The sequence below is a fragment of the Mirounga leonina genome, unplaced genomic scaffold (genome assembly GCF_011800145.1).
Source record: "Mirounga leonina isolate KUSES-001 unplaced genomic scaffold, KU_Mleo_1.0 Mir_53, whole genome shotgun sequence".
NCBI classification, from domain to species: Eukaryota; Metazoa; Chordata; class Mammalia; order Carnivora; family Phocidae; genus Mirounga; species Mirounga leonina.
This window is the reverse complement of record NW_023270807.1, coordinates 43,006,363-43,030,959: the sequence shown is the minus strand read 5'-3', so window position 1 is coordinate 43,030,959 and position 24,597 is coordinate 43,006,363. Positions and strand designations below refer to the sequence as shown.

The window sequence follows — 24,597 nt, the reverse complement described above, 5'->3', positions numbered from 1 at the left end:
AAACTACATTTCCCAGGAAGCCACGGGCTGGGCCTACAACACCCAGCATGCCTGTGTTCCGCCTCTCGAGACCCGCTCGCTCAATCCACTTTTCCAAGGAGCGCAGAGGAAGCTCTGGAGTCTCTCCTGGTGCAGCAGCGACGGCTCTTACCCTCCAAATTATTCTGAGCCGCAGCAATCGTCACCTTCTTGTACAGGAAAAAAGACACTAACCACAGTCCCGTTGCGAGGCGGGGGGGAAGGGGGGGGGCGCCTCCACAAGCCACGTGACCAGTCCGGGTCAGGTGACTTGGGAGCCAGGCGGCTGGAGTATGTTACCCTGGTAACTGTTGGGCTCCCGCAGACCTTCGGGATAGCGCGGAATTCAGAGGCGGAGGTAGGTGAGGCTTCCCACTCGGTTGACCCTGACCGAAACTGTCCTCAGACCCGCTCTCAGGGCTTTAGTTTCCCGGGTCACTCCCTGCGCCTGCCACACTCCGTTTAAGTGCGTCTTTGTCCTTCCGCCACTCTGGAACCCGCGCTTCCTGGAGCCCGGACCCCGCCAAGCCGAGCCCTTTTGATGGGATCCGTCTCCGACCAAGATCTTGGGGGCTAAGACCTTAACTGCACACACCCTGAACTGATCAGAAATGCTGAAGAGGCGGGGAGGTGTTACTCTGCAGGTTGGGAAAAATGTTGTCCGGGCGGAGTCTCCACACACACAGCCCCCCTCCACCGCCTCCGGAAAGTGAAGCTGCGGTTTGAGCAGCCTCAAGTAGGTATAGTCTAGAAGCTGGAACAGATCTGAAGTTGTTTGGGTTCATTAGAGGGATGGGGAGAGCTTTGCGTTACAAGTCACTTACGAATAGTTTTGTTGGCTTTCCCTGGCTCCAAAAGAAACATAATTCGTTCTGATTTGTATACTCCATTAACTGTATTTCAGGTATATTTTTAATCTTAGTGAATTGCAGTTTGTCTGTATCCGGAAACAGTATATTTTGCAAACTATTAATATGGACTGATAACCAACCGAATGATAGGGCTGCACAAACTCTGTCCCGTGCTTTGCAAAAAAAAGAAATGGCCTTTTGGACTATAATTTTTGAAAGATTCCTTGAAAGGACCTGATTTGTTTCAGGGATATTAAATAACATACACCCCGTAGGTTTAGGAAATATCGTGGAGGCCACCCTTCAACAATTGGATGTTAATAATGAAAATGTAATTCTGGACCCTAAGTACAGTGCAGACTGTGAAAGCTGGTTTTCCAAAGCAGTTTTATTCATGAATTCGGAATCTTTTGTCACGGTTATTGGTCAGTCATTGTGCATATATACTAAATCATAAGAGAAATGCCTGAGGTTTAAGTCTGGATGCTCTTATGACGTGATATGAATTTACTCAAAGCATATTTATTTCTTGTCATTTAGTGTTTCCAATGTTATAAATACTTTGGGATGTTTACTTTGGGAAGTGAAAATTCTTGATTATGGCTCACTATTCCAAAGAAGAGCTGGATGAAGAGTTTGAACAGTTCATGAAAGAGGTATGTTTATCTTTTAAAAGCTACATTGTAAATTTGTGTCACAAGAAATTCATCTTTCAATTCTCTCTTTCCCTTCTAATATGCCATCAGCTTGGCCACCTTGAAAATAAAGCAGCCAGTTATCTTACTAGCAAAATGTGTTTATTTGGGAATGACAGAGGAACTGCGATTCAGAACATGCAGGCTGTGGCAAAAGCATAGGCAAGTCCGGAGACCAAAGGAAGGAACCATTACTTTATAGAGAAAATGAGGAGAAAAGTTGGGAGGGGCTTCTTTGAATGAAAGTCCATGGTAGGAAAGAGAGCTCAGGGTGGTCACAGTTTCTCATTGGCAGAGTTGTGGTATTTTCTTACTGGCTGAGCTAGTTGCTTGGCTTGGAGAAATTCATTCTTCCCCCTGCTGGAAAATGCAAGGTCCCACTTCTTACTGTTGGGTTCTGCAGTGGATGATGAGTTGATAGATAGGGCATGAGAGCTCCCCCTTCTGGCCTCCTCTTTGTATCTTAAATTTAGTTTCCTTTATTTAGTTTGATATTTCTCCCTTTTGATCCAAATCTTTCCTCAGAAGCATTGCTGACCAAGAGTTGGGTCGTCTGTGTCTCACTGCCAGGAAGGAGCTTTCCTGGATGTCAGATCCCACGTCAGAGAGAAAGTGTATAGCGGTTAGAACCCATTTTGGACCATATTTGAGTAACAGAAACTGAGGAAGGAAAACTCTCAGGCATTTCCCTTCCAAAGTCTGTATCTTGTTGAGGTTGTACGTGTTGGAGATCATCTTGAAGTGTTGAGCTAGCATCACCTTATTGGTTCCATGGTTTCTATAGAAGTTTGACAAGCAACAGGTGCAAAACTTAAAAATTATTATACAAAATGTAACTAAAAGCAGCATGACAATTCTAAATTGTATGATGGTTCTAAACCATGACCCTAGGCCTGAAGAAAGCCAACTGAACAACAGATCATTGAGAGTCATGTGAAATTTGTTACAGTCTATGTGCTTGTCCCCTAGTTCTGTGCAATTGAGTTTCTACTTTTCCAGAAGAGTTCATCTATGTGCAGTAGGTGGTGTCTGCTACCGCGCAGATGCCTCCTTGCTCAGCAGGTAAGTAACGCAGAGCTATGTGAGTGTCCAAAACTACTTCAGCCAGTGAGCCGAATAATCATTGTTGGGCTGGTGTTGCTTTAGCTGTAGAACTGACCAGCCCTCCTAAGTTTAGGGAAAAACTTCTGTGTCTATTAGTACTTACTCTGAAGGGAGAAAGGCTCTCTCTATGGAGGCAAACCTGGAGTTGTGTATGTCTCCTGGAAGTTCTCATTTAAGATGGTCATGAAGGTTTAGTGATGTAGACCGGTAGGAAGCTGCTAGTTCATTATGAAGCATAAATAGGACAGTGAACACAGCAAGAGCACATTGTCCTTTTATCCTTCAGCCATCAAGGCAATGAACTGCTCAAGCATAGGGGCCATTACCAAAACCTCCACATACAGAAGAGTAGCCAGGAGCTACACATAGGGCTCCCTCATAAGCATTAGCATTTATGGACACATTTGTCAGTATAGAGGCATTGGCATTATTCAGCCAAGACTCAAATACCATGTTACCACTTATTGAAAGTCTTGTAAATATATGAGTATGACAGCCAGCTTACAAATGGTCCAACTTACATTGGCTGTTCCACAGTGTGTTTTACATATGTATTCAAGAGGTCTCATTTCTCCCACCTAAAGTTGGGTTGAATTGAGGCAGGGAACAAGTATGTGTGGATTTAATATTCTAACTTTATAAACAGGCCTGGGCAACAGTTTGGGCATGCAGCGGCAATTGGACTTCCAGCAAAATTACTTGTAGGGTGAACTAAGGGATCCCTGTTGCTCTGGACAGATTGAGGTTTCTGGTGACAAATCCCACAATCAGAGAGGTTCCCCCTTTTGCAGCAGTTGGGAAATGCGGGTAAGAGCATTATCTGTCATGGAAGAGAGACAAAGAATAAGCCTGATCCAGTCATTTTGGGAAAGTGATCTTTATCAGATGCTTGCTTTAATTCCTGGAAACTACTTTCAGGTCACCAGTTGGTGTGCAGGTCTTTAGATGTGACACGTGAATCCAGGAGTGTGTTTCTTGAAATTTGGTGGCACAAGCGTTGGTAAACAGTACCTGGTAGGGCCCCTCCAACAAGAGTGAAGAGAGAACTTTTTGAGGTGTCTTTTGTAGTAGACAAAATCTCTGGGTTGCAAGATGTGATGCTTACGGCCTTTGTCTCCCAGGAGTGTGCTGTGAAGATAGTTCTACTAAAGCATGGTTAATTTCAACAGAAGCAATGAGGCCTTTACAATATCCGAGTAGATCTCCTTTTATCAGCAGTGGATTAGACGAGGCAGGAGCCGTGTGCATCAGGCGCCCTGTGACTGCCTCAAAGCATGTGAGAGTTAATGAGTTACAAAGCGGGTGGTGGATCTCAGATTTAGAAAGACCCAATCGTGTGCTCGCTTCAGCAGCACATATACTAGCAGGACCCAATTGCAGTGCTTTTGGCCAGGTTACTCGAAGAGTCTCCACAAGTTTTGCCAATTGAGTCTTAATGGTGCTGTTAGTGTGACTCGCCCTGAGGATTGAAGGTGGTAAGCACAGTGATGGTGCTGTAGAACCGGCCAAACAGCATAGACCTTATTGATGAACTTGACCATTCCCTGATCACTGGGACGCTCGAGAGGGCTTCCTCAGGTAGGAGTAATCTTTTCTAATAGGATTTTAGCTACAGAAAAGGCCATACCCCATCTGCAAGGAAAAGCTTCAGATCAGTGAGAAAAGAAACCATGACCAAAACATATATCCACAAGACAGGGGGAGTGGAATAAAATCCATTTGCCAAACTTTGAATGATCCCTTGGGCAATTTAAGATGCCAGGGTGTGGTGTGGATGGGTTTCCCGAATTGTATTTTGGACAGGTGGGGCAAGCAAAGTAGGCACTTTTGTGGGCTTCTTAATATTTCTCTACCGGAATTGATTCATTAAAGCTATCATCTTATCGGTAGAGCCATAATTAATGCATGTGCAGTGGTTAGTAATGAGATTTTCGAGACTCTGGCAGGACTGGATTGTTATTTCTCTCAAGCTAGAGTTCTTTTTAATCAAACCAACAATTATTTGATTTCCAATATTGTTTTTCTCTCTCTGGGGCCAATTGTTGGACATCTCCTGTCAGTTTTTCTAGGTTATCATTTGAGGCAACATTCTTCTGGACCATGACAGAGGTTTGGCTATTGGTTCCTTTAAGAGCAGTGTTTTTAATGGAAACATCAACAAGGTAGTTTCCTTTGGCCTCCAGGGAGTCAAGTCTGGAATGCATAGGGGTCTTAATAATAGCCAGGGCAGTTGGCAAAAGTTTGACATCTAATGAATTTTGGACATAAGAACCATTTGTAATTTTATTCCCATTAGAAGTAAGGAAACCTTGCTGTTTCCATAACATCCCAAAGTCATGAGCTGACCAAAGGGCATACCGACTGTCAGTATAGATGTTTGCAGTTTTACCCTTGGCAAAGGTACCAGCCTGAGCACGAGCATATAATTCAGCCTGATGGGTCAAAGTAGCCAAAGGTAGAAGTTCTGCCTGGATGATTTCAAAAGGAATTTGCAGTAGCATAGCCAAGACAGTACCGTTTTTGTCCTTTAAGTAAGACCCATCAGTAAGCTATGACAAATCTGCATTGGTTAGAGTTATCTGTAAATTGTCATGGGCAGTCAGAAGGTGATCTGTCAGCATCAAGCAGTGGTGAGGGGTTTATCAGAGTGGTGAAAGAGAGAATAGCAGGGTCAAGGTTATTACAGTGAGGAAGAGTTATATGAGGAGCAACTAACAGGAGGATTTCAGAGGAGGTAAGATGACTGGCCAACAGGTGTTGAGTGTGACGGGAATTCAGAGGAGCTTCTACTGCATGGGGCACAAGGATGGTTCAAGGGGATCCCATGATTATTTCTTCAGTGGCCTTATCCAAAAGGGCAGTGGCAGGAATGGCTCTGAGGCAAGGGGGCTATCCTCGGGCCACAGGGTACAGTTGTTGGCTATAATATCCTGTGGGTCGATAACAGTTTCCTGATTTTTGGGTGAGTTCTCCAAGGGCGTAGCCTTCCTCTCATATACAAAAAGGGTATTGAGGAGCGGATAATTAGTATGTCCAAAGGAAGGAAGCCTTATTAAGATGTTCTTTAAGGCCCCGAAGGCTATGTCATTCCGATCTTCCGAAATAATAGGGTCCGGTTTGTTGTGTTTAGGTAAAACATACAAGGGTTGGGCGATAAGAGAGAAGTTTGGAGTCCAAGTTTTGACAGTAGTCCCCTACCCTAAGAAAACCTTGTGATTGGCACTTAGTTTTAGGTTTGGGGAAGTTCAGGATACCACAAAGCCTAACTATGTCTAAATGAACCCCTGTTCTGGGGCACCTGGGTGGCTTAGTTGGTTGAGCAACTCTTGATCTTGGCTCAGGTCTGGATCTTGGGGTTGTGGGTACAAGCCCCGCATTGGGCTACATGCTAGGCGTGGAGCATACTTAATAAGTAAATGTATGAATGAGTGAATGAATGAACAAACCAACCCCCATTCCAAGATCAGGTGCCTTAAATATAGAACCTGAGTTTGAGCAAACTGCAGTTTTGTCCTTGGAAACTTTATGTCCCTTTAAGGCTAAAAGTTTTAACAGCTACATGCTGTCCTCCTGTGAAGAGGCTTGGGAAAGGGAGGAGAGAAGCAAGTCATCTACATATTGTAACAAGCAAGGTAGGGCCTCCAGAAAACTTTATATCATCTGAGTCAGCTTTAAAGGTTTGGAAGAAGTAAGACTCTTAGTAAAACCCTGAGGCATTACTTTCAAATATATTGTTTTCTTTCCCAAGTTAAGGCAGAAAGATATTGGCTAGCCTTATCAACTGGAATACTAAGGAATGCACCACAAAGATCAGTTACAGTGAAAAACTTGGATTCAGTAGGAATAGATGCTAGTAGCATGTTGGGGTTAGGAAGAGCAGTGTGCCAAAGGAAAACATTATTTATTGCTGGGAAGTCCTGGACGAACTTCCATCCTCAGCCACTGGGTTTTCTTACAGGTGAGATAAGGGTGTTACAAGGACTAGTGCAGGTGATAATGCGCCCCTGACTGAGCCTTATCATCTTCTATTATGGGCTGGATGCCTTGAAGGGCTTCTTTCTTTATAGGGTATTGATTCATTCTGGGGAGATATTTTGAGGGATCTGTTTGAATCTTAGGAGGTGCTTTGTGTATTCTGCCAAAGTCAGTTGAGGATTTTATCCATAAGGAAGATGGTAACTGATCCAATAGGGACAAATGGTTAGTGTCCTTAGAATTCGCTCCAGTGCTGTCGGAGACAAGCAAGTAAAAGATGCTGAAGTATCACCTGGTTGCTATTGTGGTTGCTTCTATCAAATTCTAGGAATTACTTCCCCCTTTTTGAAAAAAGAAATTCCAGCATGATATTTTTTCTAAGAAATCTCAGCCCAATAAGTGAGTTGGGTGAGAGAATTAAGGAAAAAGGGTGACTATCTCTTTTTTTTTTTTTAAAGATTTTATTTATTTATTTGAGAGAGAGAGAATGAGAGACACAGAGCACGAGAGGGAAGAGGGCAGAGGGAAAAGCAGACCCCCTGCCGAGCAGGGAGCCAGATGCGGGACTCGACCCAGGGACTCCAGGATCATGACCTGAGCCGAAGGCAGTTGCCTAACCAACTGAGCCACCCAGGCACCCAGGGTGACTATCTCTTGAAGGGCCTAAACAAAAGGGACTAGATTTAGAGATCGGAACCTCACTATTTGCACGGCTTTGCTCCTCTGAAGCAGGGGCTGCTTTGTAGCAGTGCCGTTGCACACCGAGGGCGTAGCTCCGGTGGTGATGAGGACAGACAGAGATTCATTCCCAGTCTGGAGGGTTGTTTGTGTAAACCAATGGAGAGAAAGAATTGGGACAAACCCCTATAGTTCCTCAGAACCCAGTCACTGGGGATTAGGAAAACATAGGAAAGATTGCTTAGAGGACCGAACGGCATCTGGAGCACTTAAGTTTGTAACAGTCCTTTTTCCAGTGTCCTGGTTTTTTGCAGTAATGGCAGAGATCAGGAGGGTTTGGGGTTTGTTTAGGGGCCTGCATTTGTTGGAGATGAAACTTAAGGATTTTAGTGGTGTTACTGTTAGTCCACTCATCTAGGGTGTGGGCCAGCTGGTTTGCTAAATTAACTAAATCTGGGGCAGACATAGTTTCTCCCATTTCATCCTGGTCCTTTTAACTTGAAGGGAAAGATCCGGTTTAGCTGGTTAATGAACACAGAATTAAAGGCTACCTGAGTGGATTTGACATCTAAAGGAAGACCAGAGTTTTCCTTAAAAATAATCTGACGTCAGTTGTAATAATCATAAGCAGGTGCATCAGGTTTTTTTGTGTGTGCAAGCCTGAATGATGTTTGTGTAAGCCTGAAATATGTTCCAATCATCAGGTTTAGGAACAGCTTTTGTCATTGTGCCAAAAGTCAGAGATCTATTTTTCTGAATCTCTTTCAGGACTTTTCTGTCAGACCAGTTTCATCCAGTGTTAGGCCTAACCCTCACCAACAAGCGTGTGAACTAATTAATATAAATCTGAGAAACCTAGTCGATAAGTTTGAGTAACAGTGTTAAATTCCTCAACAAATCTGTGAGGATCCTCAGTAACTTTGGGAATGTTTTTGACTGTAGCCTGTAGTTCAGCTTTAGTCCAGGGAACATAAGAAGGTAGGAGTTTAGCAGTTGGGTCCTTAGAGGGCTTAATAAAGGGACGGGTTCTGATAGGTTCAGAGGAAGAGAGCGCAGGGAGGGGTTCGGAGAAGAAGGGACAGTCAGAGAGATTAGACTGAGGAAGCGAAAGGGTAGAGAGGGGCTGGGGACGGCGCTGCAGGGAAGTAGGGAGATGGCAGCGGAGGAACGGCCCGATTGTGCGGGCTGCTGCGTGTCCCGAGACCAAGTATACCAGAAGGGAGCGAGGACTCGGAAGCCCTTCTGCCTTCTCGCAGTGGTTTAGTAAGTAGCCTCAGTTAATTTAGAAATGGTATTTTGCAGAAAGGCAGTTTTGGAGTCCTGAATTTGTTGGGAAGCCTCCAGGTACCAATTAAAACGGGGATTCCATTCAGTTTGTTTAATTTTAGAGGTATGGTCTTCTAATTTGGTTTTGAGAAAAGTAAGTTTGAGGAGAACAAAAGTTCCCCCATGGTGGTCATTGAAATTCTAAATTTAGCTAGGTTGGTCTGTTTCATTAGCAATGTGAGTGAGGAGGGATCGGAGTTTTTAAACAGCCGTCAGGGTCCCAGGAGTTTGAGGATTAGGATCCCGTTAGTCAATACTAGAAGTTCAGAAAAACACGTGAGTACTCACCAGAAGGGACAAAGCCTTCACAAAAATAGAAAGAATAAAGCTTGGAAACAGATCCTGAATAAAGCCAGAAAGAGAGCTCAGAACGCAAAGAGAGCAGAGCTTGGATCCAGGAGAGACTTACCTTCAAACTCCAGGCTCAGGGAGAAAGCAGTGAACTCATTGGGCTCAGTGGGTGCAGGCACCTGTTTGCTCACCAGCCTCAGAGTTGTTGGAGTCTTCTCTGGATCCCACTTCTCATCACCAAGTAATGTCGACCTCAAGGATGAAACAGCCAGTTATTTTACCATTTATTTGGGAATGGCAAAAGAGTTGCAGTTCAGGACATGCAAACTATGGCAAAACCCTAGGCAAGACCTGAGATCAAAGGAGAGGAACATTATTTTATAGAGAAAAGGAGGAAGTTGGGAGGGGCTTCTTTGAATGAAAGTCTATTAGAGGAAAGCAAGAGTTCAGGATGGTGATGGTTTCTCATTGGCAGAGCTATTGCTGGGCATGAAGAGAAGCCTTTCTTCCTCCTGCTGGGGTAGTAACATTAACATCTTCCTGTTGGAAAATGCAAGATACACTTCTTTGTTGGAGTCTGCAGTTGATGACAAATTGATAGGGTGTGAGAGCTCCCCCTTCCGACCTCCCAATTGTATTTTAAGTAATGGGGTTTCCCCTGTATTCATTTTCACAAGTCCATCACCAAGCTCTGTCAACTCTTCCTCCAGAATATATCTGTCCTCTTCCTAGGTCTCTTCCTGTTCACTGCTGCCATCCTAGTCCAGGGCACCATCTTCTCTCCTGGGCTACTATAACAGTTCCCATATACGGTCCCCCCATTCCTTTACCAAACTGCAGCCAGTGTGATCTGTAACATGAATCAGATTGTTCCTCTTCTTTGTAAAACACTCTGTTAGCTTCCCATCCCCAACGGAATAAACTCCAAACTTCTTCCCATGGTTTACAAAGCCCTAGATGATTTTGCTCATGTCTTCCTCACTCACTTTATACCTCTTTTCCTCCTTATCTACTTATGCTGCAGTGGCCTTTTTTCTCCCTCAGACATGCCAAGCTCATTTCACATAAGGAGCTGTGCACGAGCTGTTCCTTCTGCCAATAATTCTGTTCCCCTTTTCTTCACCTGATTGTTAACGATCTCATCTTAAATTTATCACTACCACAGAAATTAACATTTTTTCTGTTAATGTAGTAAAAAAGTAACAGCAAGTGACTTCTTTGTGTACCATATATTTAATTCTCTGTGTAGCACTTGGCACTATTCATTATTTTCCTTGTGTCGGTCTGTTTTCTGCCTCCCGTTGTAAGAATGTGTGATTCGTGATGTGACAGCTATATGTTCACTGCTATACCTGTTGTACCTAATAGATGCTTAGTAAATACTGGCTGAATGAATAAATTAGAGGGTCGCACTATATCCGATGTATTTAATATAAATAGGCCATGTAGAGCATTCAGGAGTCACATTTTAAGCAATTATACTAACATTCTTGTTCATAAAGGGAGTTTAGATGTAGGGTGTAGTAGAAAACCTCAGTTTCATTAACAGGAAAAAGTAATGCTTACTTTGTAGGTTTGTAAGGATTTAAAAAAGCATCTAGGGGCACCTGGGTGGCTCAGTCGTTAAGCGTCTGCCTTTGGCTCGGGTCATGGTCCGAGGGTCCTGGGATTGAGCCCCGCATCGGGCTCCCTGCTCCGCAGGAAGCCTGCTTCTCCCTCTCCCACTCCCCCTATCCACACATCAGTTGATGAACATTGAGTTCCCTCTCTTGCTGTGTCTCTCTCTGTCAAATAAATAAAATCTTAAAAAATAAATAAATAAAAATAAAAAAGCATCTAATGATTATCTGAATGTAATAGACACTCAGGATAAGAATCTCACTTCCCATTTGAAAACTGATTTTTTTAATTTCAAATATGGGTACATTTTGAAAATTAAACTTTATAGGAATTGTTTTCACTGTAAAAGATGAAAAGCGGTACAGGCCAATTTTTTTTCCTTTTGCCCCTCATTTAGCTCCCTTTCAACACCCTCCCTCCCTCCCACTCTTTCTCTCATATTCAGGCTCAACTGGTAAAAGCTTTTTTCTCATGCTAGAGATTTGGATAAGGCAGCATCTCGTTTTTTTAAATAATGAAAACCATGATTTTAGAGTCATGCTAACTTCTTTAATCATTTTGCTAAGTTACTGTTCAAATAGTTTGTTCAGTGATATGGCTTACCTATCTCTGTTTGTAAGGAGATTGGTGCAAACCAGCTTTTTTTTTTTTTTTTCTTCTAAAGCTTTATTGAGTTATCATATACCATACAATTCACCCATTTAAAGTGTATAATTCAGGGGTGCCTGGGTGGCTCAGTCGGTTAAGCGTCTGACTTTTGATCTCAGTTCAGGTCTTGAGCTCATGTTGGCGTTGAGGGGGAAGGCTCAGCGTGGAGCCTACTTAAAAAAAAAAGTGAAGTGTACAATTCAGTGTTTTTTAGTTTGTTCACAGCAATGCAACCAATACCACAATCACTTTTAGAACACTTTTATCATCCTTAAAAGAAACCCTGTACCCATTAGCAATTACCCCCTTCCCAGCCTTTGGCACCACTAATCCAGACTTTCTGTCTCTGAATATATGCTTGTTATAGACATTTCATAGACATGGAATCATACAATATGTGGTCTTTTGTGACTGGTTTCTTCCATTCAACATAGGTTGAAACAAGGTTCATCCATTTGGTAGCATCTATCAGTACTTCATTGCTTTTTATAGCTGAATAACATTCCATTGTATGGGTTTACCACATTTTGTTTGTTTATCCACACATCAGTTGATGAACATTTGAGTTCTTTCCACTTTTTGGCATTTATAAATAAGCTGCAATGGAAAGTCATGTACAGGTTTTTGTGTGGATGTATGTTTTATTTCTGTTGTGTGTATACCTAGTAGTGGAAGTCGTGGGTCATATGGTAACTCGATGTTTAACCTTTTGAGGAATGGCCAGACTGTTTCTAAAGTAGCTGTGCCATTTTACATTCCCACCAGCTGTGTATTAGTATATAAGGATTCCAGTTTCTCCATATGCTCACCAGAGTACGGTTATTCTCTGGGGACCAGCTTTTGTGTTTTGTTTTTAATGATAGGAATCTGGAAAGCAGTGTGGAAGATTATCAAAAGTGAGACTACCTACTATGTATTAGATGATAGGGTGAGCACTCTGCATTTCATTTTCTGATCTTTGTCATAAGCTTGCAAGGTCAGTGGTACTATGACTATTTTTTAACAGATGAACAAGCTGAAAAGAGAGGATAATTTTCCCTAAGCAACAACTAGTATATTTTGAAGTTAAAATTTGAACTCAGATCTGTCTGGCCCCCGAAACCTATATTCCTTCCACACTCTTATCTGGCCATGGGGCTTACGAGGAACAGACTGAGTCTAAGGCAGATTGTCAGAATTTGGTGAACAGTGAGATATAGGGAGGAGAGAAATGGAACATTTCAAGGTGATGATCAAGTTTAGAGACTGAGTGGAAAGTGATGGAACTACAGTTCAGACAAAGAATACTTTTCCTTCCCTCTTCCCCTCTTCCTGCCTAATTGTCAGGAAAGACAATGATTTCTTTTTGAACATTTTAAAATTGACATTATTTTAAGTCATTGAGATAGAGTTGTTTGGTTGGCAGGTGGAAATTTGTGCATTGTCATCTTGGAAGTTTAAAAGGGCATCCTGGTGACATTGTCCCAGTTCGGGGACTACATAGTATAGTGGAAAGTGGACAGGTGTTCTCAGACCTCGGTTTGAATCCCAGGTCTGTAACACTTACTAACAGTAGCAAGTGGGGCAAGTTGCTTAACCTCCCTGAGCTTGTTTCCCTATCAATAAATCTTGATTGAATTGCTTAAAGATTGAGATAACCTGGTTATATATCCTGACATATAGCAGGCATGGAATAAATGTTGGTTTCTTCTCCAGGAGAAGTGTGTAGAGTGAAGATAAAAAGGACAAGCACAGAGTCCTGGGGAAGTCTAGTGTAAAGAAATGGGCAAAAGAACCAAGACTTATTAAAATAGACGGGTGGGAAAGGTCACGGAACTGAAGTATAATTTGGAGGAAGTGATGCTGTGAAATCAAACATACAGAGTTTCAGGAAGAGTCAGTCACTGGTATCAAATTCCATGATGTGATCAGGCAGTGGTCCTTTATTTGTGGCTTTTAGGAGACTTTTGCAACCTGGAGGAGAGCTGTTTGGGATGGGAACCAGATTTTAAAGGGTTGAGCAATAAACTCAAGAAAATGGTGTGTAAAAGAAAAGTAATAGGTAGAATAAAGGGGAGGTAGGAATAAGGATCTTGTTTGTTTTGTTTTGCTTTGATTTTTTTTTAAAGATTTTATTTATTTATTTGACAGAGGCACAGCGAGAGAGGGAACACAAGCAGGGGGAGTGGGAGAGGGAGAAGCAGACTTCCCGCTGAGCAGGGAGCCGTTGTGGGGCTCCATCCCAGGACCCTGGGATCATGACCTGAGCCAAAGGCAGACACTCAACAACTGAGCCACCCAGGCGCTCCCTGCTTTGCTTTTTTTAAAAAAAGGTGGTATAGAACTGAATGTTCATTCTTCCATTTCACAGTTGTGCTTTGGCCTGAGGTTACAGAGATGGGCTGGTTTATAACCTGAGGGAAGGAGGGAGGGGAGAGAGAGGAGGAAGTGCAGATATGGAGATGACATGGGATGACCAAGGAAGTAAGAACCTAGAAAGGTGGGAAGTGATTGACCGCTCTTCAAGTTCTCCTTGATGTGGAGGAAAGAATTTCTTTTCTGAGAGAGGAAAGCAGTGTCTTTACGGGTGAGTGTAATGGTGGAGTAAGGGAAAGGAGGGTGGTTTTTGACTGAAGGTCTTTATTTTCTCAGTGAAGAGAGAGGCCAAGTTACTGACTGAGAGTGGTGGCGGTGGGTCAATTAGGATTAGACTAGGGGATTTAGGATTGTACTGAAATTTGGACCTGAAGAGTAGAAAAGGACAAATAAAAGTTTATTGATCATTGTGACAAAATGCTAATTTTTCTGGTAAACACCTGAAATTCAGTTCATCTTAGAATTTTGTGCTCTTTGAGAGTGATGCTGGGTAACTTTGCTCAATCATTATTTATTCTTAGATCCTAGAGATTGTCTAGAAGAGGATAGCATAATTCTTTTTTTCCCCTTCTTGATCAAGTTTCTTGATAAGTTTTCTTTATTTCTTTGTTGTTATCGTTGATGTTTTCTCCCTGGTTAGTTTACTTATTTAACTCTAGATATGAAATTGATGTTCAGAGATGTATGCTTGATTTTTAAGTTATTTTAGCCATGTATGTTTAAAAGTACAAATTTACATATTGCTGAGAATATTGTTTATGTACATGATAGCTGAACTGTGAAAAAAATAAAAGAAACATTTTTAGTGATGAATGTGGGATTCTCGAGTTTTAATTCAGTAGCTTGTATCTGATTTAGCTTTCAGATGATTCTTTTGAGAATTCAAATAAAACACCTAGACAACCTAAAAGAGAAGTGAAAAAGAAAGATGCAGTGCCATGGTGGATAACTGAAGATGATTTTGAAGATGGTGGTAAATACTGCTGATTTTTTTATTCCAAATTATTTGACCACAAGGTGTCAGTCAAGACTTTTAATTTTGGGGTTTTGTTGTTGGACTATACCTATATAAAGAAAATAATACTAGTAGTGTGACTTTTTGAAGCTTGACTTCATATTCACTTTATTATATATTTATTATGTAATTGAGAATCTATGATGTTTCTGCATTATCAGGTTATATTACATTGGGATAATTTTATATTTACTCAAGTTAAGATGATGAATAATACATGTATATTTCTACATTGTCATGTATAATGGTAAATTGATTTAAGGTGATTTAATAAATATTTGGACAATGTATTAATGCCATTACATTGGGAACATTTTAACAAATCTTTAGATTTTTGGTATCACAGTCTGTTAATAACAGTAGTAAAAAAAGTAATTTATTGCCTTAATGGTAAAGAACTCATTAATGATCCTGCCTGACATATGTGTATACCTTTCCCCAAACTGTTCTTAGACACCTCTTCACAAATGGAAAAGTACTCTCTGGAGTATTTGCTTTGGTATACCTGCTGTATATGATACTGCCGTATCCATAAGGAACCCCAGACTACTTCTCTTAACCTATGTTTGTACTATTTATGGATCATTAAGCAGCATTTTATAAACTTAGAGGATTTTTCTATCCTAGGGGAGAAATTTGCCCCATAGCTTTTGTTTTTCCCCATGAAATTAAGCCCAGATTCCTTAATGTGCCCACTAAGGCTCTGCATCATCTGAAGAGGACCCTCCTTTCTAGTTTCCTGGGCCCCAGCCATACTCAGTTATTCCCTGTCTCCTGGAAACATCATTGACTCTGTGCCTCTGTGCATTAGCTCATGCTTTCTCACCACTAGAATGCCTTTTCTCATCTTTCTTTCCTAACTCTTCCAGCTCCCTTTCCAGCATAATTATTTTCTTCTTTGTTTTGATTTCAAAACACCACAGTAGCACTTACACATTGTGCTGATAGTCATTACCTGTAGGGCTATGCCTGAGGTTGGGAGCTTTGTGAGAGCAGGAAACACTTCTTTTTGTTTGTATCCCCTGACCCCAACAGTAAATAAATAATAAATGTATTTAATAAATGAATGTTAGAGTAAATTTGATAGTCATTTCTCTGTTCTTAAAACTAAAATAAGGAAGTGCCTTATTGAAAAATTCAGTGCATTTTTTCATAAATCCCCCAACCACATAACAATGCTGAAGTTTGCATGCAAAGAATTCTTTTTTAGAATCTTTTCCCTGTTGGTGCTTGAAAAGAATATTACATGATGAAGTACCATTGGAATTGTTCACAAAGATTTGAGACTTAATTAGCATTAAAGTCTCTTTCTAGAAAGTAATGAATCAGAGATGGAATGTGCATACTCATCCCAAAGGGAAAGCCTAGGTCCTGGACCAACACTTGAATGTAACCTGACTAAAGGTATTAATTTTTAAGAAAGAATTTGTCAATCAGAATGGATTTGATTAGTAAAAGATTCAAAGAAGGATATTTAAGAAGTAAACTTTGACGATATCCATTTAAATACTAAGGAGAGGGTTTCTCCACGCAAGAACATAACCTGGTCCCTGGTTCAATCACAAACATTTCTGAGTTCATGTTATGTTGGGCATACTAGGCACTAGTATACAGACAATAGGATTCCTGCCATCAAGAGTGTAGAAGCTTCTGAGGGGGAAGTAAACACCCTCTTGAGGAGAGGAATGCATTACCAATTTTAGACACCTTTTTTTTTTTAAGATTTTTTTGTTTTTTGACAGAGAGAGAGACAGCGAGAGAGGGAACACAAGCAGGGGGAGTGGGAGAGGAAGAAGCAGGCTTCCCGCTGAGCAGGGAGCCCGATGCGGGGCTGGATCCCAGAACCCTGGGATCATGACCTGAGCCAAAGTCAGATGCTTAACGACTGAGCCACCCAGGCGCCCCAATCTTAGACATCATTAAACATCGACATTGAGCTACTTCAACCTTATAATTTTCTCTTTCAATTGCCATAAGGATGAAATGTTCTGCCTAGAGGATGAAACAATCTAATCCTTCTACTGGTCATACTCTTCATTATGAATAACTAAATTGGATATTGGTTTTGGTCATTAGTCTCTTGTAAGCTCAGTTAGTATGGGTCACATCCCTGAGTCCAGCTTCAGAGCCAAGGTGAGACCCACATAGGCACCACAACAGTACCCCAACCATGGCATACCCTTTTTCTTTTGAAGTGTCTATAGATAACGTCTCTTGATTTTCTGCAACCATGGAAGTTATTATTTGATCTATAAAACCATTATTCACCCAAAGCCATAAAAAATAGATTGGAATCCTTTCCAGGAGTATACTAATTAGGAAACTGAAGTCAGAACTTGACTTTTTTTTTTAATTTAAGTTAAATTAGCCAACATATATTACATCATTAGTTTTTGGTGTAGTGTTCAATGATTCATTAGTTGTGTATAACGTGCAGTGCTCATCACATCATGTGCCCTCTTTAACGCCCATCACCCAGTTACCCCATCCCCCCACCCACCTCCCTTTCCACAACCCTCAGTTTGTTTCCCAGAGTCAAGAGTCTCTCATGGTTTGGCTCCCTCTCTGATTTCTTCCCATTCAGTTTTCCCTCCTTTCCCCTATGATCCTCTGTACTATTATTTCTTATATTCCACATATGAGTGAAACTATATGATGATTATCATTCTCTGATTGACTTATTTCTCTGAACCCTCCAGTTCAGAATTTGTGACTTTTTTTTTTATTAACATATAATGTATTATTTGTTTCAGGGGTACAGGTCTGTGATTCATCAGTCTTACACAATTCACAGCGCTCACCATAGCACACACCCTCCCCAGTGTCCATCACCCAGCCACCCCATCCCTCCCACCCCCCTCCACTCCAGCAACCTCACTTTGTTTCCTGAGATTAGAAGTCTCTTATGGTTTGTCTCCCTCTCTGGTTTTGTCTTGTTTCCAGAATTTTTGACCTCTTAATAAGACTTCCTTCTAAGCAAAATGATATTCTTCTAATCTTAATATATACACAATGTAATTATATAACTTCTCCGTTTTTTACTTTTTTATAACAAATATATGCTATTATGACAAATTTTGAATATTGCATAGCATTTTCAGTGTTTTCTAGTGTTTTTGGCATAAAGAGAAAAATGCTATCCATGGCTATGAGTACTGGCCTGGTCTGACCATTGACTCCTGCTCTGGGCTCATTTCCACCTGGACTCACCCTCACTCTCTAGATTCAACCTCACTGGTGTTTTTGCGTCCTCCAGTGTTGCCTGCCCTCCCATTGCTGACCCTTTGTACCTTGTCTCCACCCTACCTGGAGTTGTCTCCCTTTTCTAGTTCACCTATTCTTCCTTCATATAAGGCAGAAGATACTCTTCAAAGTGGCATGGTATACTGTATTAAATAATTGTGCTTCAAAGTAATTTTTAAAATTTTGTCTCATGTAAACTTTTGAGATTATTTAATAAAATACAATGCAAATAAATAGTGTTATAATTTTTCTTTTGTGAATTTTAGGTCTGATGGATTCTTATTTAATAGACCAGATTTATTTTGTAGCTACTGTCTACAAAATTAGCATAATGGAAAAAAAGTTAGTATAACAGTATTACTGGTTAATACATAGTGGTCAAAACAGTTTTCTGAGCATAAATATCCAGCTATATCTTAAATCCCATCCCTAGGACTGCTTGGAACAAATGTAAGCTATCTGAAAGCAAAGAGGCCTTCTCAGCCTATTATGGAAATACAAGAGGAGTCTGCTGAAAGGATTCAGTTTCTTCAGAGCAGTGGAACCTCTATCTTAAGTATTGACAGCTTAGAAACAAATGGTAAGAAACATGAGGGATACAAGTTGACAGATTAATTACTATGCTTAATTAAATTAAATACTATAATTATACTATACTCAATTAAAATTTTTACAAAAACTAACCTGTATCTTGGAGCCTCCTTTACTGAAGCATGTAGACATTCTTTTTTTTTTTTTTTTTAAGATTTATTTATTTATTTGAGAGAGCGAGAATGAGAGAGAGAGAGAGAGTACATGAGAGGGGGGAGGGTTAGAGGGAGAAGCAGACTCCTCGCCGAGCAGGGAGCCCGATGCGGGACTCGATCCCGGGACTCCAGGATCATGACCTGAGCCGAAGGCAGTCGCTCAATCAACTGAGCCACCCAGGCGCCCCAGCATGTAGACATTCTTAATACCTTCCTTAGAAGGTTTAGAATTAGATCTTGAGGGAAGCCTTATAACCGTACATACTGATTATGAATACAAGTCTATATGTAGTGGGTGAGAGATGCATGTTTTAAATTTTTTTAATTTTACTAATATCAATAAATGCATCATTCAAATTAATTTTATCAAAATTCAAAATTCTGCATATTAATAAAGTATATTTGTCCTTTTCATTTAGAGATAGTAGTTTCTGAACTCAATCATAGTGTTCTTGGATTGGGATTGGACACATTAGAAGAACAAGAAGAAAAAGAGCAATTTTTTGCCAGGCTTGAGGAAGGCTTAACATCTTCCATTGATTATTCAAGATTAAATAAGGAACTGGATTCTAATGACTCCACACAATTTAAAGGTTTACATAGGTAATGTATGTACAATATCAACTAATCATTAAATGGTTTCTGTATTTTTCTATATATTTTTTTTTAATTTATTTATTAGAGAGAGAGAGAGAGAGCAGGAACACAGGAAGCGGGAGTGGAGAGGGAGAAGCATGCTTCCTGAGGAGCAGGGAGCCCGATGCGGGGCCCGATCCCAGGACCCTGGGACCATGACCTGAGCCGAAGGCAGACGCTTAATGACTGAGCTACCCAGGCTTCCCTTATTTTTATCTCTTTTCTGTGTTCATTCTTTCGATCCTGGTTTCCCTAATATATGAATGGAATATGTTGATTTGTGTTTAAGAGCTCACTCTGCATCCAGGTATCTGAAATGTCATGTGTGCGATGCTACTGAGACTAATGGCGCACTGCAAAAAGACCTTACTAGGAAAGTAGCTTCTTAAGTGATTTTCCACAGATGAAGTAAATAAGAGAGTTCAGGTAGCTGTCATAAACTCAGAGAAAAAAATAAAAGAAAGGGTGAACCAGGGAGTCAAGACAGGTTTTGTCTCCATCCTCCCTTTGTATATGGTTGACCCTGATGATTATCAGGAAACCTCACTTATCCTGAAAATCCTACTAGTTGACTGAGCTGGCCTTCTGTAAGTACAGTAGACCTTTGACCTTTTAAAATTATATATTATAAATGGAGGGACACCTGGGTGGCTCAGTCGTTAAGCGGCTGCCTTCAGCTCAGGTCATGATCCCAGCGTCCTGGGATTGAGCCCCGCATCAGGCTCCCTGATCAGTGGGGAGTCTGCTTCTCCCTCTCCCTTTGCCCACCTGTCTGCCTACTCGTGATCTCTCTCTCTCTCTCTGTGTCAAATAAATAAAATCTTAAAAAAATTAAAAAAAAATAAAATTATAAATGGAAGCCAGATTACAACTTCAAGATTTTAAGAACACCAAACTATAATTAAATTAAGGGTGAGGAGAATCATTACCTCTTATTAGAGTACCTGGTCTCCTTAGGATGCTTAGTTTCTTACAGACCATGGATAAAGCAGTGCAGTCACTTTCATGAATTTTATAGAGTTTGAGATTTTTACCCTGCTTGTAAGCTAACAAGTTACCCTGCCAGTTTTATGGATGCAGATAGTAGACACAAGATTCCTGGGTCAGAAACAAAGGACTTTTATTTCTCACAATAAAAGCCATATCTGAGTCTCATGTTTATTTGCCTCAGTTCCCCCATGCTCCACAAAGCTTGTGGAGGCAACATGGAGGGTCCATGATGGCTGTCTGCATGGGCAGTGGGTTGCTTTATAGGAGAGGAGCACTGAGCTTGGGGAATCCATTGCTTTTATAGTAAGAGGAAATAAGCCTGCTTCTTTTCTGGAAGGAGATACTGTCTCATCTCTCAAGGTTGCTCTCTGCAAACACAATCTTGGGAAATAACCTAGGGGAGAGAGGTTTGTGCCTTGCATTCCTGGCATACCCCACAAGAACATGCAGGGACACTCAGGGCCCTTGGCGATTGCCTCTCCCAATAGTAACAACACAGATTAAGTATACACAAGTTGGCTACAAGTTTTGGCCCCTTTGTAATATTTAACTTTTTAAATTTCTTTTTTTTTTTTAAAGATTTTATTTATTTATTTGACAGACACAGCGAGAGAGGGAACACAAGCAGGGGGAGTGGGAGAGGGAGAAGCAGGCTTCCCACCGAGCAGGGAGCCTGATGCGGGGCTTGATCCCAGGACCCTGGGATCATGACCCGAGCTGAAGGCAGACGCTTAATAACAGGGCCACCCAGGTGCCCCTTTTTATTTCTTAACAGTATTCTTAACTACTGATATTTCTGCTTTAGGACAGGCGAGTCAGAGTGCTAAATAACATTGTGTATAGAATGTTGTTGCTGCTATTATTATAGTCATAGCTTCTTGGATTTGCTGATAATCTCACTAAAGACAAGGTTGATAGACTGAAAAAAGTAGGGTGGATTCCTTGGTTTGAAAGAAAGCAGTATATGAACTAATCCAATATAATTAAAATTTGCTCAAGCTCCTTTGTTACTTTTCTGAGTTTTTATTGGTTTAAGGTTCCTATTCACCCTCTATGTCATGATTAAATTGCTTATTAACAGGTAAATGCTGAACCTGACATTTTTTCTGGCCTCCATGTAGACTTCACTGGTTCTCATGTGGTCAATTTCTAATCTTTAGTGTAGAAAGGATATCTGGGCCCTGAGACATGTAAATGCACACACTTATGTATAAAATTGCGTGTATTTGTGTATAAAGTTAAGTTATGGCATTTTTTTCTTTGTGTTAATTTGATAGCTTCAATTAGGCTTTGAGGATCATTTATTTTCAAAACATTTTCTTTGTAACTCCCAAATTTTTAGTTTTTGTTAAAATAAGAGTACTTGAGAAGAAAAGTATAATGCTAGAGATTTTTAAAATATATATGTAAAAGAATCCATGGAAATGTATTATTAACATTTAATACTAAATTAAGTAAATTTGGGGGTACCTGGGTGGCTCAGTTGTTAAGCGTCTGCCTTTGGCTCAGGTCATGATCCCAGGGTCCTGGGATTGAGCCCCGCATCGGGCTCTCTGCTCCGCAGGAAGCCTGCTTCTCCCTCTCTCATTCGCCCTGCTTGTGTTCCCTCTCTCGCTGTGTCTCTCTCTGTCAAATAAATAAATAAAATCTTTTAAATAAATAAATAAATTTTTTTTTCAGTTATCAAGCTAATGTAGAACTAAGTGAAGATAAACATGAGTATGAATCGAAACATGAAGAATTGGCAGGTAATTTCATTGGTTTAAAAATGTACAATACTTGAAAAGATAATATAACTATTAATAAAGACATTGATAGGAGAAAAATAAAAGTAAAACCATATCTTTGAAAGAGCTCTGATCAGGTAGAGTGAAGTGCCTATGTTACAATCTGAGCTGCTAAGAAATGATGGAAAGTGCACTGCTGCCTCATTTGTTAGGAGTGGGCAGTGGACCAATTAGGAAGACAGGAAAAGGACTAGAGGAATCTATGGAGCCAGGACCAGTGTCTCTAAAGCATAGCTCAGTAGGTATTTCTTTTTCTACCTTTGACTTTTAACGTGTCCTTGTTTTTATATTTAAAATGATAGTTAGCATATAGCTGGATTTTCCTTTTTTGTCCAATCTAACAATCTCTGACTTTTAATTGAAGTGTTTCTACCCTTTATAAAAATATATTCATTGGTATGGTTTATTACTCTTTGGCCATTTGTTGGTTGTGTTGATTTTGTCCTCCAGTCTATTGGATTGAGTATTTATAACATTCCATTTTATCTCTTCTTTGGGCTTGTTAGTTGTACCTCTTTGTTGTATTTTTTTCCTAAGTTTCTCTATGATTCATGACATGCATCTTTATCTTATTAAATACAGTCTATTTTCAAATAAAATTATACCACTTTATATGAGTCTTAAAAACAGTGAACTCCCCCAACCTTTTTGCTATTTTGTCATACATTTTCCTTCTATATATCTTAAAACCCTGTGATGTATTATTATTGCTATTATTATTATAATTAATATTGCTTTTAATAGTCTATTTAAAAAATTTTTAAAGAATATAAAAAATTTATATTCATGTAAAAACATTTATCCACATATTTGTCATTCCCAGTTTTTTGTATTCTTTGCATAGATTTGAGGATTTTTTTAACTTCTTATTTAAAATGAATTTAAAAATTTTTTTATATTGAATATAACTGATATATAATATTATATTATTTGCAGGTGTACAAATACTTATTTAATACACTGTGAAATCACCACAAGTCTAGTTAACATCTATAACCAGTACCAAAAAAACCATTTTTTCCTTGAGATAAGAACTTTTAAGATCTACTGTCTTAGCGACTTTCAAATACAGTTGACCCCTGCACAACATGGTAGTTGGGGATGCTGAACCCCCTACACAGAAATCTGTGTCTAAGATTTTTAGTCTGGTTTTGTGGCAGTTTGATGATGGTGTATCTTGGTGTGGCTTTTCTTGTATTTATCCTACTTGGAGGTGGTTGAGCATTGATCTGTGGATTTATAGTTTCCATCAAAATGAAAAAAATGTTTTGTCCACTCACTAATTCTTCAAATATTATTTCTCTCATCCCCTGCCTTCTGACCCTAATCACAATTATGTTAGATGGCTTTTTGTCTCATAGGTCACTAAGACTCTTTCATCTTTTAAAGCTTTTTTCTTCTCTGTGCATTTCAGTTTTTACTGCTTTGTCTTCAAGTTTACTGATTGTTTTTCTTCTTTGATCTTCTGTTAATTCATTGAAGCATTTTTTTTCTTTCAATCTAGAAGTTCATTTTGCGGTTTTTTTAAAATCTCTTTGTATCTTTTCTCATGTTCTTTTTTTATTTTTCCCTCAAGTCCTTAACATTAGTATATTCTCCTGATCCCAATGCTTGTGCATTTCTGGGTCTCTTTCTATTGAATACTGCTTCTCCTTATAGTGATTTTTTATTGGATGTTGGATATTGTAGATTTTTATATTGTTGAGTGTTTGGATTTTGGTTTTTTTCTTATAAAGAGTGTTGAGCTTTGTTCTGGCAGATAATTGACCTTGCTAGCTTGATCTTTTCAAGGCTTTTCTTACGCTTCATTAGGGGAAGTCTTGAGTAGCGTTTCCTAGTAGAGTTTGACACTAGTACGAAGGCATGGCCTTTCTGAGGTTTCTACTGAATGACCCTACTACACAATGAGGATTTTTTCCACTCAAGCTGGTTAGAACTCCAGAGTCTCTCTTTCTTGTGTGAAGCCTGTGAATTTTCTAGCCTGTAGCTTTCCAGTTGCTCAAACTATACAAATATGGTTTAGTATTCAGCAAAGACTCAGGGAGACTCCATGTAGATCTTTAGAGCTCTATTTCTATGTGTTTCCTCTGTTACTGCCCTGTAACTTCTAATTGGCTCAGCCTTTCTGAACTCTTATCTCTGTCACCTTAACACAATGAGACTGTCCTGATTTCCCCCTCCCTGCTTAACATTCCTGAATTTATGTACCTTCAAGTAACTGTAGGGCTCACCCCACTTGTTTATCTTTTCTTAGGAATCACAGTTTTGTGCTGCCAATTATCCAATGTCTGTAAATAGTTGTTTCATATATTTTGTCCAGTTTACTCATTGTTTACAAAGTTCTTGAAATCTGCCATAGTAGCGGAGAAAGTCCTATAGGTTGCATCATACTTAAATTTGCAGCTAAATTTTCCAACAAAGAATGAAAAATATCTCCAAAATCTATCATTCAGATCTTTTATATTGACTTTTATTTACTTCACCTCAATTTTAAAAACTTCTATTTATGCAAATAACATTTTCAAGTTATAAAGTTAGGGAATATAATAATAGAAATAGTACCTTGCATGTACAACATCTCCTCCCAAAAAGGTTGGAACACAGCAAATTAATACTCTC

The 24,597-nt window shown here is 40.0% G+C and overlaps 1 protein-coding gene across 5 annotated transcripts in view; it reads left to right on the top strand.

Annotated features, from left to right (window-relative positions):
• The first annotated feature begins 248 nt into the window (after positions 1–248).
• The window catches only part of CEP162 (centrosomal protein 162), a 107,903-nt gene continuing 83,554 nt past the window's right edge, over positions 249–24,597 (top strand). For 2 of the 5 annotated variants that reach the window (XM_034991147.1, XM_034991143.1), the window contains exons 1-6: positions 250–754; positions 1,410–1,525; positions 14,420–14,534; positions 18,253–18,399; positions 18,985–19,168; positions 21,872–21,939. In XM_034991147.1, coding sequence (XP_034847038.1) covers positions 1,469–1,525; positions 14,420–14,534; positions 18,253–18,399; positions 18,985–19,168; positions 21,872–21,939 — 571 coding nt within the window. In that variant the 5' untranslated portion in view covers positions 250–754; positions 1,410–1,468. Of the gene's footprint in view, positions 755–1,409; positions 1,526–14,419; positions 14,535–18,252; positions 18,400–18,984; positions 19,169–21,871; positions 21,940–24,597 lie in introns of all 5 variants that reach the window. The other 3 variants (XM_034991148.1, XM_034991146.1, XM_034991145.1) reach the window with 3 other exon arrangements.